General features: G+C 36.6%; 1 protein-coding gene across 7 annotated transcripts in view; it reads right to left on the reverse strand.

Moving 5' to 3' along the window:
- The window catches only part of LOC129758711 (SCY1-like protein 2), a 248924-nt gene that overhangs the window by 106224 nt on the left and 122448 nt on the right, over positions 1-20252 (reverse strand). For 5 of the 7 annotated variants that reach the window (XM_055756305.1, XM_055756309.1, XM_055756308.1 and 2 more), the window contains exons 13-15: positions 10895-11031; positions 10571-10787; positions 10342-10500 (exon numbers count right to left, since the gene is read on the reverse strand). In XM_055756305.1, coding sequence (XP_055612280.1) covers positions 10342-10500; positions 10571-10787; positions 10895-11031 — 513 coding nt within the window. Of the gene's footprint in view, positions 1-10341; positions 10501-10558; positions 10788-10894; positions 11032-20252 lie in introns of all 7 variants that reach the window. The other 2 variants (XM_055756307.1, XM_055756306.1) reach the window with 2 other exon arrangements.

Below are 20252 nucleotides of genomic sequence, written 5' to 3' on the forward strand. Positions count from 1 at the left end.
ATGAGCCCTAAACTGCTCTTGAGTGATTTATTTAAAGGAAGTGAGGGTACAAGTAGAGTTACCAGAACGGTTAGGGAAGGATCTCAGACACTGTTGATTGGACCTGAACCTTTCTTCGGAGTATCGAGGAGTGCCTTGACTATGGAGCATAAGAACTGGGAAAACACCACTATTGTTTCCAACTGGAAAACAGCGGAGGGAGCAAGTCAGGCAAAAAGATTCATTGAACCAAGCGCACGACTCTCCAAAAACTCCAAAATTATATATCTTTAATAACATACCCGATAGGGACAAGAAGCTTAATCAGCAATCAACTGTTACTTCAATCAATAGTGCAGGTGAGTCTGATAGCATACAGTAACGCGGGGTAATTACCACAATAGATCAACTACTGGTCGCAGTGGTCTCCCCTACAAGAATAAAAACCAGAACGGTTCTTTTGTAGAAAGCATGGATGGTCGGTTCCTCCCAAACAACAGAAAGCCGGGAGAAAACAACACTGTTTTAGTTAGGCTTCCGAATGTTAGCCTCTTTCGCTGATCGTTCTCCACTCGTTACCCAATTTTACACGAGCTGTGCTGTAAGCAGAGATGTCAATGTGCCTGATTTTCCAAGACTTGCCTGATTTTTCGAGACTCAGTCTGACAACCTGACGAGCCATAGAATTTCCCTGATTTTGGAAAATATGCCTGATTTTTGCGAATGCGATGGAAAATGAGTAGTAAGGAAATGGATAAGGTACCATTGCTGAAGTGAAAAAGTGAAAATGTGGCTGAATCAAAGCAATCGAAAGATTCCCTTTAATTCTTATTGAAAAAGGAAATCTTTCGATTGCTTTCATTCAGTAGATTTATTCAACCAAGTAGGGTCACAACAAATACAAGAGCGAAAATGTAGAGCGACGACCAAAAAAAAGCGGTCATCACTTTGAGCGAAATTTGTACAACTGTACAAAACGCACCAGTTAAGCATAATTGCTTTTTACAGCGATTCCAATCATCTCAGAGCCAAATTGAAGGTTTACGATGATTCAGGGATCAGTATCACGTATTATAATAACGAAACAAAAAATTATAAAAAAACCCTTTTGATTATATTTTTGTAAAACACTTTAACCAGGGATGAAAATGTCGCCCAAAAGACAGTCGGGACAGTCGCATAACATTTTCCAATGACATTCGAAAATGTCGCAATGACATTGACGGTCATCCGAAAAAATGTTAAACGACAGGAAAAAATGTCATTCAGTTTTGCACTGACAGTCGCTCAGAAAAATGTCATCGAATTATTCATCTCGATAACATTTTTTACTTGTGACAGTCGAAGATTCTGTTGGTCCTCTGACTGTCGGAATGACATTTTTGAAATTTGGATTCCGTGACTGTCACGGAAATTTTTTAAAAATGTCATGGTTTTGACAGTCATGACATTCATTGGCCACGGCCAATCTGGCCGGTTCCGAAATCCGGAAAATCAAAATGATCAGATTTTAACTTGCGACACATCATTAGAAAGCTCTTGGCCTTTACATGATGGGAATTGATAGGAAAAGTGGTTCGGGGCCATCTGGTCCTGGCCACGGCCAATCTGGCCGGTTCCGAAATCTGGAAAATCATATTGATCAGAATTCAACTGGCGACACATTATTGGAAAGCTCTTGGCCTGCATATGATAAGAAATGATAGGAAAAGTGGTTCGGGGCCATCTGGTGTTCAACAAATATTTTTGTATAGTTGGATTTCCTGTTTTTTTTTGTCATTTCATTGATTAAACACAGCTTTTTTTCATATCTACTTAATTATTTATTAAATTAAACATACAACGATGGAAATGAAATTACACATTAAAAAAAACTATCTTGGAGATCATCTGAATCGTCAGATTCATCTCCATGAATCTCGTTAAAAATTTCCTTATTCGTTCTAATGATCAGGAGGTCGGATATAGTTTGCGGAGCTCATTCTTGTTTTTATAATTTTTGTTCATCAGAATAAGAAACAAAAATCACACACAAAGTTTACTTTTTGAGCTTATGTACGTATAATATTAAGAAGTTAAAATTTATGATAAAATTGAATCAAAACCTTGCATATTTTTTGAATTTTTATGAGTTTGTTAATTCATAAAATTCTTTCATTACATATGTTCAAAGCGTATTACCCTCAAAATTCAATTATGAGATATTTTGGTTTACCAGCCGTTTCGTCAAACGGCTGTAGGCGCATTCGACCCGAAGGACGCATTTAGGAGCAAATTCCCTTATGCAAGATTAAAGTTCTAGTACCATATCTATAGTATTATGTATAATGGGGCCGTACCTACAGTTCTTTTGAATTGATTATTTGGCCAAGTCCCGACGGCTTACTAACATCAACCAATCCAAAAAAAAGGGGCAGCTTCAACTTGGTCGTGGATAAGGCTCCACGAAGTAAATTCCTTGATTTAGTTTGTTACCGCAAACCCTAGCCAAAAGTGAACACAATAGCCAAGCCTAGGTAGAATTCGACCGCGCACCAACAGCTTTTGTTCTGATCACGGACGATCGTGTGCCCGATGATCGTTGGTAGCCGGTAGATGTTATTAATAGCTTTTCCAACCCACAAAACGAATCAGTTGGAGCACGTTTATTGCTCAGAACACATCACAACGAGGCTATATCGCTATAGCTCGCAGAGTGTTAAGGGGCCGTTCACTAATTACGTAAGCACATAGGGGGGGTGGGGGGGTTTCACATTTGCTTACGATCTCTTACAAGGGGGGAGGGGGGGTTTCCAAAAATCTTACGTAAGAAATGTTGCATTGATAATTTGTCACAGCCATACGAAACCATAATACATACTCAGGTTTTTTTTACTACCAATCTGTTGGGTATTTTTGATGTTTTGTTATTTATATTTGAATGTCTTTGAATTATTAAAAAAAAACGTTGGTTCTATAAAATTTATAGAGAATCAATTCAAACCAACATGCCACCAAAAACACTAAATCACAGCATTATAAAGATCGTCTCATTTTTATATCATATCAATCTTTTTACTGAGAAATTTATAGAAACAAAAAGGAATGAGGCGCTTTAAATAATGAATTTCCAGACAGTTTTTTCAGTGATTGACACTAGCAACTCTAAATTTTACAAACGATTTACCAAAAAAAATCTTAAATCTTTATCATTTACTGCTGAAATGAGTCTGAGCTTTTAGGTTAGTTGACAACGATATTGTCGTTAAACATTTTTGCACCAATTCTAGTAGTACTGAATGATTTTTTTTTTTAATTTTTATGATTTTCAGATCAAAAACATAACAATGTTTTATGGCACCTCGTGCTAACTTCCACACTTTTTTTAATCGGAATTTGGATTATATATTGTTTATTCGATTGTGAAAATTTAGTGAAGATTATTGTTATCTCGAACTTGCTATGTCTTAAATAATATTTTCTATAATCGTTTATGACATTCTAACTGTTGTTTTGTTTAAATTGTGCTGTTCAAATGCAGTTTTTAAGTTTTACTATGAAAATGCTTTACTTTGAAGCATGGATGTCACAATTTTGATATTTTCAAGCTATTTATGAAAAAAATGTGTCAATTTCTCAAAGAATAAAAAAAAAATAAGATCTTACAAGGGGGGGGGGGGGGGTTTTTGAAAAATCTTACTTTTTCTTACAAGGGGGGGAGGGAGGGTTAAAAATTTCCAAAATCGTGCTTACGTAATTAGTGAACGGCCCCTAAGTGCATTATAATAAATTACTTAAACCGGAATAAATAGTTCAACTTACTTAAGTTCAGTAGTTTTCAATAAAGTATTGAATTCTAAATCGTCGGGTTTCTAACTCTATTCCGAACACTCTCGAGACATGAACCCAGTAATTGCGGTTACATAGTTTTCTGGACAAACGTAATAAAAATTTTAACACCGTCTTCGCGATCTCCACTTCAGTCACCAAAACAAAAATCGATGGGTGATGATCACCGCACACAATACCGGCTGATGATTGCCGGCGTCATCGATCGTCATTCGGTTGCTTTTTTGCTAGTGAGAGCTGGAATGAAAGTCACCGGTCATCGTCTGTTTTTTTGTCGTTCGGTCTAATCCAGGCATGTCAAACTACGTTCTATGACGTAGAGGGCCGCAGCCAAAATCAGTTAAATCGGTACATTCAGCTTTAGTTTTTTTGCAGTAATATTTTACATAAAAATCAGTGGTGTTTTTTTTTGTGACAATTTAAGACGGGGCTACGCGGGCCGCATTGACCTAGGCCACGGGCCGCATGAGGCCCGCGAACCCCCAGTTTGACATGCCTGGTCTAATCGCTGAAGAAGAGAAACCGACGATGGGACAACAAATGTTTAAGTTGGTTTTGATTGTGGGCTGCTGGCTATCAGTGGGGTGTATCAAGGGGCTATTGCGGTCGTAAATATTATACATGGCATTGCATCACTGATAAGCTGATATAACTTCCCCTGCGTAGGAGAAAAATATTCATCGCCCAGAGCTCCTGGCGCCAACTAGCTCATCATTCCCTAAGCTTCGTTTCCCGATCATGTAATGATACCAATATCTAAATTTCGAATTTTCCGTAATTCTTTCAATTTTTATTTGACAATTCGAAAATATTTTTTTGGAAGAGTTATGAAACTCAGTTACTTTAAATTTAAGTTTCAATGTATCGGATCAATTCTATTCTTGTTGAAAAAGAGTGTATGATCTTTATTATATATTGTATTATTCACTTACTAAGCAGTTAAGACACGAACCTTTGGTTGATGGAAATGTGATTCAGAGTTATATCAGTTTATCAGTGATTGCATTTCCGTTTTAAAAACATTGATGGGCGACAAACAGGGATATTTAGATGCCGAATTTAAGAACTAACTATTAAAATTAAAATGTTAATGTTCGAAATGGATTCTTAACTCCTTATTTTTAATGGTTTGTTTGCTTTAGAATTCAATTTTTAGTTCATTGCTCTTTACAAAAATCGAATGGTAATAGAATTCCATTGAAAATTGAATCCAAAATTAGCTTTAAAGTTTAAATAAAAGTTATAAATCATGAACCGGGAAATATTTAACATTAATTGTAAAAGGAGGTTGAAATAGCTGAAAATCTGTTTTAGTTATTTAATTCTGTTGAAATAAGATTTCTTGAAACAATTTTGATTGTTGCGGAGATTATCTTCTATTTCTTTAAAACCGATTTTTTAATACGGCAAAAACAATGAAGAAAAAATGGAAATTATGGAAAAAACATATGAGAAAAAGAACAAAAAATCCGTTTTTTATGTACGTATCCCGTTGATCCTTAAATCCGTCATCCACTATTGTTTTGCCAAACACATTACCATCAGCCAATGAGAATTGGATCAATATTTTGCTCATCTACCTGCAGTTCTATTCTCACTACATGTCACTCATCTTTGGTAGCTTTAGTTTGCTAGTTGTTTATATTTACCATCTTATATTAACTGAGATACAAGTATTAAAATTATACTGTAATCTTCATAATCTGACGAACTTAATGGTAAATAATGTGTATTTCTTATATTTTGTAGCATGTATTGTTTTATTAGCTAGGAAAAATGTGAAAACGCGCAAGCAGAAACTGCAGCACCCACCCCGCCAACAACTGTGTGAAATTATCATTCTAGAGAGTCAGTGTTGCTGTGAGCCCTTTTTGGTTTTCTGAAAACTTGAACAAGGTGTTACAAATTTTCAAAAACTTATATCAATCATCATCTTTCTTAAAATTTGTAGTACACGAAAGTGTACTTTTGAAGGTTTTTCTGGGGATCCGTATGATTCCTGACCGTGCAACGAAAAATCGAAGTCAGCGGTCAGTATTTCGGAATATTTGCAAATAATTTATGCTTCTAAACATTATTTTCAATATCATCAAACCTAGAAATTGCTTTTTGAAAATGGAAACTTAAGAATAAACAGTTGCTGTGCTCTTTTAACCGTTTTTGTACGTCATGTAGGCACGGTAAAAAGTATGATATACAGTTAAACAAACATCATTAAAGTAAAAAATATCATAAAACAAAAGAACTTACCACTACATATTGATAACTAGTTAAGAATGCTTAAAACTAATACCATGGCCAGGGCCGAATGACCCCGAACCACTTTTCCTATCAATTCCCATCATTTACAGGCCAAGAGCTTTCTAATGATGTGTCGCAAGTTAAAATCTAGTCATTTTGATTTTTCGGAATCCAAAACCGGCAGGTTGGTCGTGGCCAGGGCCAGATGGCCCCGAACCACTTTTCCTATCAATTCCCATCATTTACAGGCCAAGAGCTTTCTAATGATGTGTCGCAAGTTAAAATCTGATCATTTTGATTTTTCGGATTCCGGAACCGGCCAGATTGGCCGTGGCCAGGACCAGGTGGCCCCGAACCACTTTTCCTATCAGTCCACACGGCAAAGTCAGCAAGGAACCATTTTGACTGTCGCGACTGTCATTTTAATAACATTTCATTGTGATTCTGATGAATGTTACGATTACATTCTGTGACATTCAAAATGTTAAACGTCGCCATAACATTTGCCATTATGAATGTCATCGAAGCAACGACCGACATTCATCAGCTTATCGTAACATTTTTCCCACGACTATGACAGTCTCGATGCAAGTTGTGACATTCATCCCAAATGTTATTTGACATTTTTTCGAAGGAATTTCTTAGCGATGACATTCACAAAATCCAAAAAGGACATGACTGCGACAGTCGTTTTCGTACTGATGAATGTCGCTCTAGGCTTCAGAAAAATGTCGAATGACATTCGGACAGTTATCATTCCTGATTAAACAGCCAGAAAACATACCGCGGGGTTGAAAGCCAAAACAAGTGGACAGAACGCACCATATGGATAAGGGGCCGTCCATAAATGATGTCACGCGTTAAGGGGGGAGAGGGGGTTTCGATTTTTGTGACAATTTGTGACATTGGGGGAGGGGGGGTCAGCTTGAACGTGAACAAATAATGTTATCCTAAATTCAATAAAATTATACTACGTAAACTTTATGAGCATAAGAAAGTTCTCAAGAACATTTCCACTGTAACACTTAGAAAAGTCCGCCCCACTAAAATTATTGCAAAACGTGTGTACAGGAATGCTAGGCTATTCTAACCTCTGGAGAAGATTTGGACTGCGAATTGATTGAGAAGAGGAACTAGATTTGAATGATTTCTCAGACATCGTCGCTGATGCTGCAGCTACTGCCTCGACTTTTTTTCAAAGACATACACCGTCTTAGCCGTTTTAAGCTTTACAGACTGAATAAATGACGTGGACAACTAAAGGTTAACATTTAACACCCAGATCCCGGTTAACAGATGGGAATCGAACCCATGCCGTCAGTGGAACAGCGGTTACCGTCTTACCACGCTAACCTCTCGACCATTGAGACTTTCCCGGTCATTGATATGGAAGGTCATCAACATAATCTTTGGACTAATGATTTAAATGTGTTTTAAGCAATGATTGAAGGCTTGTTAAAAATTGGTAACCTTTTTTTCAATTCTTTGATTAAAACTGATAAATTTGAAATAAATATACATTTTTAATCAAATTTCTAAAGAGTTCAAAATTTTATCCCGTAAGGGGGGGGGGGGGGGGAGGGGGGTTGAAAACGTGACGTAATACAAAAAGGGGGGTGACGTAAATTGTGACAATATGTGACAAGGGGGGGAGAGGGGGTCTAATTTTTCCAAATTTTGCGTGACATCATTAATGGACGGTCCCTAAGAACAATGATTTTACGAAATGTTATAATTGAAACATCAAATGTTTAATTAAATGTTTATCGTATTTTTGAAAACCAACCATACTTTGGCAAAAAATCATTTATTATTGCAAAACTTATAGAAAATTTCGCTTTTCAAAATACACTCTTCTACATCCTTATAGGTAAAACGCCTTCAGGTAGGCAACGAAATTCATTTTCTTGACTAATATCGCGGCAAACATGGCGGCGGATATATTTTTCGAGTCGAATATTGGTGCACCTTTTTAACTCGAACAAGGACAATTTGTTAGAATTATGCATTGTTATCGTAATTTGGGAGTCAGCAAATAAAAAGAATGACATTTTATTTAGATATTCGGGTTTTCTCAAAACTTAACAGCATTCAAAATTTTGAACGTAAAACACGTGGTCTTGTGGGCATTCTGCCCCAATTTTGATATGATTGAGTTAAAATTTGTGAGAAGTTAGTTAAATACAACAAAATATTAATAGTCTTCCGAAAGTGCATACGAGTGGAAAAACGATAAGCTGTAGTTTCATCAGATTGTGCAGGCTGGTTTACCATAAACCTTATGTGTTAACCCTTCATTTCATGATTTTTTTTTTATTTTCCCTTAAAAATCATTTAAAATAGTTGGTGTTGGATCTCAACAACATTGGTCACCCTGATAAGCTTGCTCAACGGATGAACCAGTGATATCATTTAGGGGAGAACTGTACAAGACGCACCAGCAAGGTAAAATGGCCCATGCCATTCTTTCTCAAAAATACAGTAACCTTTGGTACCGAATGGTGTTTTTCTTCATTTTTATTGTAGCAAACGAGCTTTTTCATCATTTTTTAAATGAAAAGTTCACAAAAACGACTTTAATGCTTAGAAACAGAAAGATTTATGGCTTCTGCCTAAAACTTGTTATTTTTTATGGTTAACATATAAGGTTTTATGGTGAACCAGTCTGCGCTATCTGTTCCAACTGCAGCTTATCGTAACACTCGTATGCACTTTCGAATGAGTATTAATATTTTATTATATTTCACTACCTTCCCACAAATTTAAACTAAAATTAATCATATCAAAATTGGGGCAGAATGCCTGCAAAACCACGTGTTTTAGGCTCAAATTTAGAATGCTGTTAACTTTTGAGAAAAACTAAATGTCATAACAAAATGTCTTTCTTTTCATTTGCTGACCTTAAAATCACGATAAGAATGCCTATTTATAACCAATTTCGTCCTTGTTTGAGTTTGAAAGGTGCACCAATATTTGACTTGAAAAATTATCTGCCGCCATGTTTGTCGCGATATCAGTCAATAAATTGAATTTCGTTGCCTACCTGAAGGCGTTTTACCAATAAGGATATGAAAAAGTGAATTTTGAAAAGCAAAATTTTCGTTAAATTAAGCAATGATAAATGATTTTTTCCAGGGTATGGTTAGTTTGCAAAAATACGATGAACATGTAATAAAAAAATTGTTGTTTCAATTATGATATGTCGTATAATCATTGTTCCATTTTTCACCACCCATTCGGAATGGTGCGTTCTGTCCACAAGTTTTGGCGTTCTACCCCGCGGCTTGTTTTCTGGCTGTTTAAGATTTTCACAAAAATATAACTTAAATCGTGTTTTAAACATATTATTTCTTTTTGATTAGATGTAAATGTGATCCCTGAACCGTCGTGAACTTTCAATTTGGTTCATAGATGATGGGTATCGCTGTAAATAGCGATTATGCTTAACTTGTGCGTCTTGTACAGTTTTCCCCTAGACAGATTTCATTCTTTTGTTACTGTTCCAAAGTTGACGCGCGAAAAGTTTAATTTTAAATGTATGCAAATAAATCTACCTCTTTAAGTTTCGGACGTCCCACAGAACAGAAGTTTTATTTCTTATCCGCCATAGCCGGAATAAAACAGTTGGAAATTATGTGTACATCAAGAAAAAAAAATAAAATAAAATACGATTTTTCACTTTTTTCGTACACAAATTGTTGCAAATTTGTTACTTTATGAAACGAAGGGTTAACCATGAAAAAGAACAGGTATCACGTTGATTCTATAAATCCTTCTGTTTCTTAAAACTATAGTCGTTTTAATAAACTTTTCATGTAATAAATTATGAAAAACATAATTAAAAGCCATAGGTTATTGTATTTTTGAGAAAGATTGTCATGAGCCGTCTTACCTCACTGGTGCTTCCTGTACAGTTTTCCCCTACCTTAGAACAAATTGTGTTAGATCTCAAATTTCTCCTCAACACAATGTGCAGGGCAATATATTTTCAGGAGAAGGGAAATTTCTTTATCAGCGGATGTGAATGCTCTCGCTCACTCTCATGTGTTGACAATCTCACTCTTGATTTCAGTGCGATTTATCTCTTCCCGCACAGCTTAGGGAAGTAGACGGAAAAAATTGTACTCTCTTCCACTGGACAAGCCGATTTGAGGAGTTTTCCCATCCATGTATAGAAAGGATAGTTTCTTCCATCCTTTTCCAGTTAAAATGTCATTAAGAAAACGAACTTCCTGTACTATCCTCAATGTCGTTAGTACGTCTTTATATTCTAACTTAGGAATTCCGACTCACCTGGCGACGAGGCACAAGACGGCGCGATGCGTATCTTCGGGGTCATGAGCGTATTGTCAGAGAGACGTCGATTCGGAAAGGCGTTGACCACCCGCAGGAAGTTGCTATCCGGGGATGACGGAGATCCGCCGAACCACCAGCTACCTAGAGCACCCGAACCTGTTAGAAAGGGTTGTCCAAACACATATAGCATGCAAACGTCTAGGCTATCAAATACCTCTTCGGGTACCTGTCGAATTCTTCCGGGCCATATCCTCGGCACTGGAAGTTTTCCGCTGGTCGATTCGCAGGTTAGGAATATTGAACTGTTGCTGGATGTTCATATTGTCGGAGGAAAACTGATGACGTAGGGGTCGGTGTCGTTCCGGAGATGGAAGTGACAAATTATCCAGCTTTAACTTGTTCCGCTGATGTCGGTCGATTTGGTCCAACATCTCCTGAAGCACCTGTGATGTGATGACGGAAGCGTGGGAAACGGAGGAAGAAAAAAAAGGGGAAATCGGCCATAAATCACCGTAGAAATCGCACCAAGCGAATCTCCGCCAACGCTTACCTCTAAAAGGATCATAAATTGCTCGAGATTTAGGGAAGGATTCACGGTTTGCGGCAAAAGGGTGGGCATTACTTTCGTTGCCATGATGTTGACGGTCAGCCCGTATTTTTTATCACACAACATAATCCGGTAGATATCTGTAAGAAGGATAACGAGAATAACATTAGCACTTGAACCAATTGTGGTAAACTGCTGGAAAACACTTGAGGGAAGGATAGTAAAAAATAAAGTGTAACTGTTGGCGTGATTTCAACTGTTTTAGTGGACAGTTTACGTTTTTTCACTGATTAACACCGCTAGGTCAACAAATTTGATGTTTTCATTTTAGCGCTTCAAAGTTAGCAAATAAACTGTCAATAAATGGAATGGTCGAACAATAAAAGTTATTAAACTATTGAAAAAATATGTCAAATCTCTTTACTTCGATCAATAGCATTTTGAAACTTTTCGAAAAATATGCACAATGTTTTCTTTTAATATGATTTCAAATATCTCAGTGATGTGTGGACCAATTTTAATTAAAAAAAAAACTACATAAAAATATAGCTATGGGCCAGTGTTATTATGTTTCAAAGTTTAGGAAAGAATGGTTGAAGTGTGTATAAACTACAACCGAAAAAGTACTGAAAATCAAGTTCCTTAGCCCCTGTGCTTATGCAATTATTGAAAAAATTGAAAAAAAAAATCCTTATACCCATACTAAAAGAATGAATGGAATTGCATTCTTTTTCTACCAGAATGGAGGTAATGAAAATGGTCAAAAATATGTGTATTCTCAATATAGAAACTCGCATTTTAAAGCATACTGCTTTGAATTCTTCAAAGCTGTATGTATACCGTCTTGTACGGAGAGTTAAACTTTGGGGAACCTTTTCAGATCTACCCATTGCAGAGCGCATTTTGTTTGTCATTAGCTGTGGGTAATGCACAAGGTTTCTGTTGACTTTTCATTAAACGAACTAGCTACGAACCCAAACACGGCAGACATAATAAAGGCTGAACGCTCCCTTGTACTACAAACAATTCGGATGTGTAGGGCAAATGGAAAAAGAAACAATTTGTAAATGTAACTCGGCAAGGTCACAAAGTAACATTTGTTTCAGGCTACATTTTCATTCAATAAAAATAATAATATTTGTTTGTGCTTACTTTAGGCAAATATTGATGTTTATTATGAACAAACGCTATCGGAAAATGATCATTTCTGAAAACCTCAGTTTTCGAATATTTTCTGTTTATTTTTTTTTGCACTGAAATAACGTTGACTGAATACCAATTTGCAGAATTCATGTCATGAAAATTTACTTACTCTGTTATAAGACATTAGACACATAAGTGGATGTTATGGTTTACAGAAAGTCCCTGAATTTATACTTTTATTATGATTGCAAGGAATCTCCATAAACCAGATAAGAGCGCCTTAGTTAGTAACGCATAAAAATTTTAAGCGTTAGAATCTCTTAATCTCTGAGCCAAAATCACTTTAAAATAAGCTACTGGGAGTTCTTTAGTTACATGAGCACACAACCTATCTTTCAACCCGATGCGATACGAATGGTAACTTTATACATTAGATAGTCGAACGTAATTAGTTGCAGCTAAACTGATTTTGTTTTCCCTGTATCATGGTTTTGATCAGATTTGTGATCTGAGCTGCTCCCCGGTCAGATAAATTGCATCCGCTGCTGATAGTTTCAATTAGAACAACGAACCGAGCGCAGACAAATCGATATAGGTACGAATCAAGCTGTGTTTACTCTCTCCCATTCAGAATAGAAACAAATCCCTGTTGTGTGTGATTACATAAACAATTAAGGTGTAATCGCTTGTGTTTACATCTTCTCGCTTTGTTCAGAATGCGACAAACAATTCTACGAAAAAAATGGGAGTTTCGGGAGATAATTTATCCATCGTTTAATCAGTTGCAGTCAATTCAATGATGTATGTTTAAATGGAAGCATATCAGCGATTGATATTTTGTTTAGGCTTGGTTCCAAAAACTTAAACTAAGAAGATGTTACGCGTTGAATTCGAAGCTTAGTTTTGTCAAAATCTAATGTTAAATCTGAAACCAGAAATTAAATTTGAATTTGCACGTTATACTAAGAAAGCCAGCTCACTGTGGGCAGAATGGTCAAAAGCTTTGACAAAACCTCATTTTTCAATTTTTAAACAAAAATCTTGGAACCGATATTTTTAGAATCTGCATAAATGAAGCATCTCTAATCTATGAAAGATTTTTGAAATTTCCTTTTTTTTTTCATAGAAAAATGGTAAAAGAATTTGGGGATTAAAAATTAGGAAAAACAAACTTCAGCTTTGATGTCTCTGTAAATCATACGTTTAAAACTCTAATGTACCCTTCAAGTATACCGTAATCCGGGTAAGATTGATCACTTTTTTCAATATATTCGATTTTTTTCTGTTAAGAGGAATGTGGCATGTTTTATATTTTTAAAACCAGTACTGGACTCCTATGAAAGTAAAACATTGAAGCAGAAATTTATTAGACTACCTTAAATTTGATTTAAAATGAGTTTATGTCTCTGTTCAGAATTTGATGCATTGAGGTGACATTGATCAGTCTCTATTCTGACGGTTTTAAAGAGTTTTCTTGATCATAAAGGATAAAAACACCTTCATAATATTAAGAAATGCTAGTTTGTCAATTTAATCTTGATTTTGAACGTTTTATCTAAACAATATTTATAATCGAAAAAAGAACTATGATGCTGCCTTCATTTTGGGGCAAAAATAATTATAATTGCTAAAAAGTTTGAGCTTCAAAATACAAATGAAATATTATCTTCACTCATTCCCCTAGACCCTCCCACTATTTCCATTTTATTTTCATTTTTCTTCAAAGTTAACGATTTGATAGGGTTCCTATCCATTTGTCCAAAGTTGTTCTTTCACATTAAACAACCCGTTTGTTTCTAAATGCTTTTTGGTATCATCAGGAGAGCTGTTTGTTTGTGAGCCTTGAAAAAATAGATATTTTAAGATTTTGAAATTAGATTTTTACTTGTAGAAAAAAAAATTCAAATACAAACCAAATTTTGCCTTTTTAATACTCAATTCATAGGCTTTCAAACGTAGAAAAAAGTGATCGAAAATTCAAACTATAGACCGAGTTATTGATCATAATGTGGAAAAGTTTATTGTTGGTCAAATGTACCCCAGTGATCAATATTACCCCGTTTTACGGTACCAAAATCTTCGAAATTTTATAAATTTTGTTAAAAAAAATATTTTGTGCGAAATTTTTTGAATTGTTCATTGAAAAATATCTTTAAAAAACACACCAATTATAGTCAGTTTTAAAGACTAAAAAGTTTAGTTTTTCAGCATAATTCCAATCCGAGTTGTATATTAAAATAAATATCAAAGTTTCGTCTTTCAAATAAAAAAAAAGTTGCTAATACTTGCTAATAAGAAAGTTCTATCACTTTTAGTGAAGCAAGTTTTGGGATAAATAGATTTTTTTTCTATTTTTTTTTCTTCCAACAACGCATTGCAACGTCTGACTTGAAAGTTGCATACCAACTTTACAAACCTACAAACCAACATTTGTGGGTAATAATAGGCAGCAATTGCATCGTTCCCAAGAAACACGAAAGTTCTATCAGAAACTCAACGCATCCCGCAAAGGCTTCGTGCCGCAAGCCGAAATGTGCCGGGATAAGGACGGGGGTATCCTGACGGACAATCGTGAGGTGATGAAAAGGTGGAAGCAGCACTTCGATGAACACCTGAACGGCGCACATGCAGGAGATCAAGACGGTGGGGGAAGGTACATCGCCGGCGTAGCCAACGACGAAGACGAGCCACTCCCAACGATGAGTGAAGTTAAGGAAGCCATTCGCCAGCTGAATAGAAACAAGTCGGCTGGGAAGGATGGCATCGCAGCTGAACTCATCAAAATGGGCCCGGACAGGTTGGCCGATTGCCTACACCGGTTGATAATGCGGATCTGGGACATAGAACAGCTACCGGAGGAGTGGAAGGAGGGGGTAATATGCCCTATCTACAAGAAGGGCGACAAATTGGACTGTGAGAACTACCGAGCGATCACTGTCCTCAATGCCGCCTACAAAGTGTTGTCCCGAATCCTACTCCGCCGCCTAACGCCACAAGCAAACAGATTCGTGGGAAGTCATCAGGCCGGCTTTAGGGAGGGACGGTCAACGACGGACCAGATATTCACATTACGGCAAATCCTCCAAAAATGCCGTGAACACCAAGTCCCTACGCACCATCTATTCATCGACTTCAAAGCCGCATACGACACGATCGACCGTAACGAGCTATGGAAAATCATGAACGAGAACGGCTTTTCCGGGAAGCTGATCAGACTGATCAAGGCGACGATGGATGGAACGCAGTGCTGTGTGCGGATCTCGGGTGAATTGTCGAGTTCATTCGAATCGCGCAGGGGGCTTCGACAAGGTGATGGTCTATCCTGCATGATGTTCAACGTGGCGCTAGAAGGTGTTATTCGACGAGCGGTGGGCGAAATGCGGGGCACGATTTTCAACAGATCCAGTCAACTTATCTGCTTTGCCGATGACATTGATATAGTCGGCAGATCATCTGCGGCGCTGGAGGAGATCTACCGCAAACTGAAACGCGAAGCAGGAAGGATTGGATTGATGATTAATAAGTCCAAGACGAAGTACATGCTGGCCTGCGGATACGAGACCGACCGCACCCGCTTGTCCAGTAATAACAAGGTCACGATCGACGGCGACGAGCTGGAGATAGTCGAAGACTTTGTCTATCTCGGCTCACTGGTGAGCGCAGACAATGACACCAGCCGTGAGATCCGGAGGCGAATTATCAGCGGGAGTCGTGCCTACTATGAACTCCACAAGCAACTGCGGTCGAGAAGACTTAGCCCTCGCACAAAGTGTAACCTGTATACGACGCTTATTAGACCGGTTGTTCTCTACGGGCACGAGACATGGATATTGCTCGAGGAGGACCTGCGTACTCTCGGAGTATTCGAGCGACGAGTGTTAAGAACCATCTTTGGCGGCGTACAGGAGAACGGAATGTGAAGGCGAAGGATGAACCACGAGCTCGCGCGACTCTACGGCGAACCCAGTATTCAGAAGGTGGTGAAAGCTGGCCGGATACGCTGGGCGGGACATGTTGCGAGAATGCAGGACGACTGTCCTGCAAAACAGGTGTTCGCTACGAATCCGGTAGGAACAAGACGAGCGGGGGCGCAACGAGCGAGGTGGTTAGACCAAGTGGAGCGTGATCTGGCGAACGTGGGGTGCCCGAGAAATTGGAGAACGGTTGCCATGGACCGAGTGAATTTTAGGAATTATGTTCGTCAAGTTATGTCGTAAGACGGAATACTATGTAAATAAAATAAAAATAAAAAAATAAATAGGCAGCAAAATAAAGCTTTTAAAGAACACGCTTTTGCTATACAAAGAATTCAAAAGGACGTAAATTATCAAAATTAAACGAACTACGGAGCATACTCATTGAACTTTGACTTGTAAAAAATGGCAATAAAACTTTTAAATAAGGTTTTGTTACTTAAACCTTTTTGAATATTCATACTTGAATTTTGTTGTATTGGCAGTACAATAGTCAAAAAGGGTGACACAAGCGTCAATCTGAGTCAGTCGTTGTTTGTTAGCGCTCAGTGATCTATCTTTTTGCTATTCTTTCGTTTTTAATCATGAACCAAGCACGCGGTCAACTTTTTCACATGCTCAATGAGCGAGGTAATGAACAGTGGAAACGCGGTTTTCGGAAGAGACAGACAGAGACGGACAGAGAATGAAGCGGATGGATGATAAAATTTCTCTAGAAAAAAAGAAATTTGTAAGAGTCATATATCTTGAGTATTGGAAAATTGAAGAGAAATTCGGTGGAAGAAAAAGCTAGGCAGCCTAGAATATGTCCGAAATTTGACGAAAAGATTAACGATTCATATACGTGATGTGATTGCTGTTAAAAAAAACAAGTTGAAATAGGAGTTGTTGATGCCGTTTTTAACGGGTGTGCGAGAAGTGCTAAATTAATGAAATCAATCAGCAGTGAATGCAGTCTTAAAGGGTGATACGGTCAAAATATGGTCAAGGGAAAACGCGTGTAAATCGGTGAAATCGTTTATATAAAAAAGCAAGTTAGATTTCTTTTTCAAGTTTAATTAGTATAAAATTCAGGAAAAATATTCAGTTAGGCTTCTGCTTTTCCAAATCCGAATTTCCGGGCCTTACGCTTAACCTCTGCCATCAGATTTGTACAGCCACCTTGTCCTCCTTCTTCGCCGCAGAAAGCCAGTTTGCCTTGAACTGCTGCTCGTCCTTAGTAGTGAACCTTCATATAAGAGAAGCGACATCTGATCCCTCTTAAAATAAAATATGTGGCAACATCGCTGAAATCTTGGACAAAAAAATCCCCAGCACTGTTTTCTGGGTCAATGTTCAAGCTCTAAAGTGAACGCTCCTTCAATCCAACAAAACAACATTGAACTCGATGCCCGAAGGATCGCGATAAACGGTATGAATGACTTGAATTTCGTTAATCATTAGTTAGTTTTCTAACTACACTCAAAAGAAAAACATAGTAAAATTACTAAATCCGTGGTTTAAATGAACAACACGCAACCATATTTTTGAGTCAATAATGTTTTGTTCTTGATATTACCATGCGCATAGTAATTTTACTTTGTGTTGATTTTGGATGCGCATAGTATTTTCGACTACGTGCATAGTAAAATTGTCAATGAAATCATGAGTATTTTTTACATCATGAATGGTAAAATTGAAATGTTTCATAATAAAACTAGTACGTGTTATGATATAAATAAGTACATGTTGCTTGATTCGACAACAAAATTACCATGCGCCATGGTATAACTATATTGCAGCGCGATAGGAATAACACTCTTTGCGATTTTTTCGAGATCTGGAAATAATTTATTTTCAAACAAATTACATTTTTATTTTTTCGTAACAACTATCACAGCACGATACAAAGGCCCCATAGTAACTTCGATGATTCATTGTCAGGCGCTGAAAAAAATTAAAAAAAATCATTTAATGAGCAGATTAAATTTAGTAATTGTTGTACTTACGCTGGAATCGATATGGATGTTGGCAGTCATCTTGAGACCAATGATCCAGAAAGTGGGCCCGGAAATTGCTATCCTTCCGTTAATCTTCAGCGGCTGGTTGGGAGGGAGATCCCCACGGCCGGGGAATTCGGGTTGCAACGAATGGAACAGCTAAACATTAAAAGAAAGATAGGAAAAAAACATTTGATTCAAGAAAATAGAAAAAAATCTGTTAGCATATTCCATAAGCAGTAAATCAGAAGTACAAAAAAATTTAATTTAAAATTTACTCACCTGAGGGAATGCGTTTCCCGATCCGACAAATGGACTGATTCCAATCCACCTTACGACGTACCCGCGCAATTTTGTTCACTTTCCAAAATCCCGACCGGCTGACCCGAAAAAAAAAAACACTCGACCGAAGCACAAAGTTCTATAAATTATAATGAGCATAGTATTTTGGACAACAGTCAACACAAATGACGGTGTTTCAACATTACCATGGGCATAGTAATTTCAAGAACACGAATTGTGTAATATCCGAATATCATGCGCATGGTAATTAAGCCACGAGGAAATTACTATGAGCTGTCAAAGTAAGCATAGTAAAAATACTATGTCGTAGTATTATCGCCCAGATTTTTGGTAAAAAATACTAAATCGTGGTCGAAAATACTAAATGATGGATATAGTAAAATTATCATGACCCTGTATTAGAAAATCCCATGCAATTTTTTTCCGTGTAGGAACTAGGGTGGTCTAACCGGTTTTACCGAAACCGGTAAAACCGTCCATTTTCCAATACCGGAAATACCGACTTATGGGACGGTAAAAAACCGGGATTTCCGGTAAATTTTTCATCAACTTTTCATCATCTTTTCATCAACGGCACTGTAATAAAATTGACACAGCTAAATGTTTTTTTACCAAATATGTATTTGTACAAATACTTATATTTTGTTCAATCAGTTTCAAACTCTAAGCTCAATAAACCTTGCTACAAGGTTTAAGTATGTGAGATATGATTGTTGCTAAAACTTGCCGATGTGCTTTTTGAATTAAAGCTAGAGTGGTGTTTAAAAAAGCATTGACAAGCTGCCATCTCTCACTCAGATGAAATATTTTTATGAAACTTTACACATTTCATTTCAGCTATCGAACTAACGCTTCACAACATTTCAAGACTGTACAAGTGAACAATGACTGAAAAAAGAAACAGCTACAAGAACTTTAAGATTGCTTGATTATTATATCACAGTAGTTTTCATTGAATAACTGGAATTTGGTCAAAAGATGCGAACATGTTTTATCTATAAACAGGCCAAGTTTTTCAAAATCGTTTTAAACGGTGAAGGGCTTTCAAAAATTAAAAACCAGAAATGTTGATTAGAAAATTCTACTTTGTTTTAAAAATTAAAATGTTTCAATAGGGCCAGCATTTAAACACATGTTGAAATATTTGTATGAAATTTCTCTATCAATATTTTCAAGTTAATTGATGAAACTCCGTTGTTTTTATTTTTAATGCTGTTGAAGCATTCTTCTTCTGACAAAGCAGTAAAAAAGTTGTTATAAATTTGCAACAGTATTATAGGAACAAATAGCGTATGGATCAGATCCAAACAACTATATTTATAGCTGAATTTTGACTGATTTTTAAAAGATTTTCTTTTCTATTTGTTTGTTTTAACTTAGGGAAGGCAAACATAATGCTATCACGACCTAGGTTGCGAGGAAAACATCCGTATTTAAGACAACAATGATCTATAATTTTGTGAGTCGACCAAAAACTTTATGACAGTGTTTGAGTTTTGTTTGGTAATTGATTTAGTCATTTTTAACGGAAAATCTTTTTGTATATCAAATTTCGTATCATTTTCATGAAAGACTATAAAAACTTTTACTATATCTGTAAAATCTATTCTTCAATACTGTTCTACAGAGTTTAGGACAAAAATTTGTCGCAAAATATATGATACTTATATTATTTATGCATCCTCAATGTGAAATTAAAATAATAATAAAATGACGATGATAAATATCATGATTATCATGAGGGTGATGATAGATTTATTACAAAGTGATAATTTAAAGGCTTAATGCAATATTTTTTAATTGAAAATGTTGCAAAATCTGTTGCGTTATAAATTCTGCGCATTTTATGCCATTACTACTGCAATTAGACGAAACCTTTTCATGAATTCGATATACTTTGAAAAATACCGGTTCTACCGGTTTTATCGGTTTTGAAAATTCCAAATACCGAAATACCGGATT

Source organism: Uranotaenia lowii, chromosome 3 (genome assembly GCF_029784155.1).
Source record: "Uranotaenia lowii strain MFRU-FL chromosome 3, ASM2978415v1, whole genome shotgun sequence".
NCBI classification, from domain to species: domain Eukaryota; kingdom Metazoa; phylum Arthropoda; class Insecta; order Diptera; family Culicidae; genus Uranotaenia; species Uranotaenia lowii.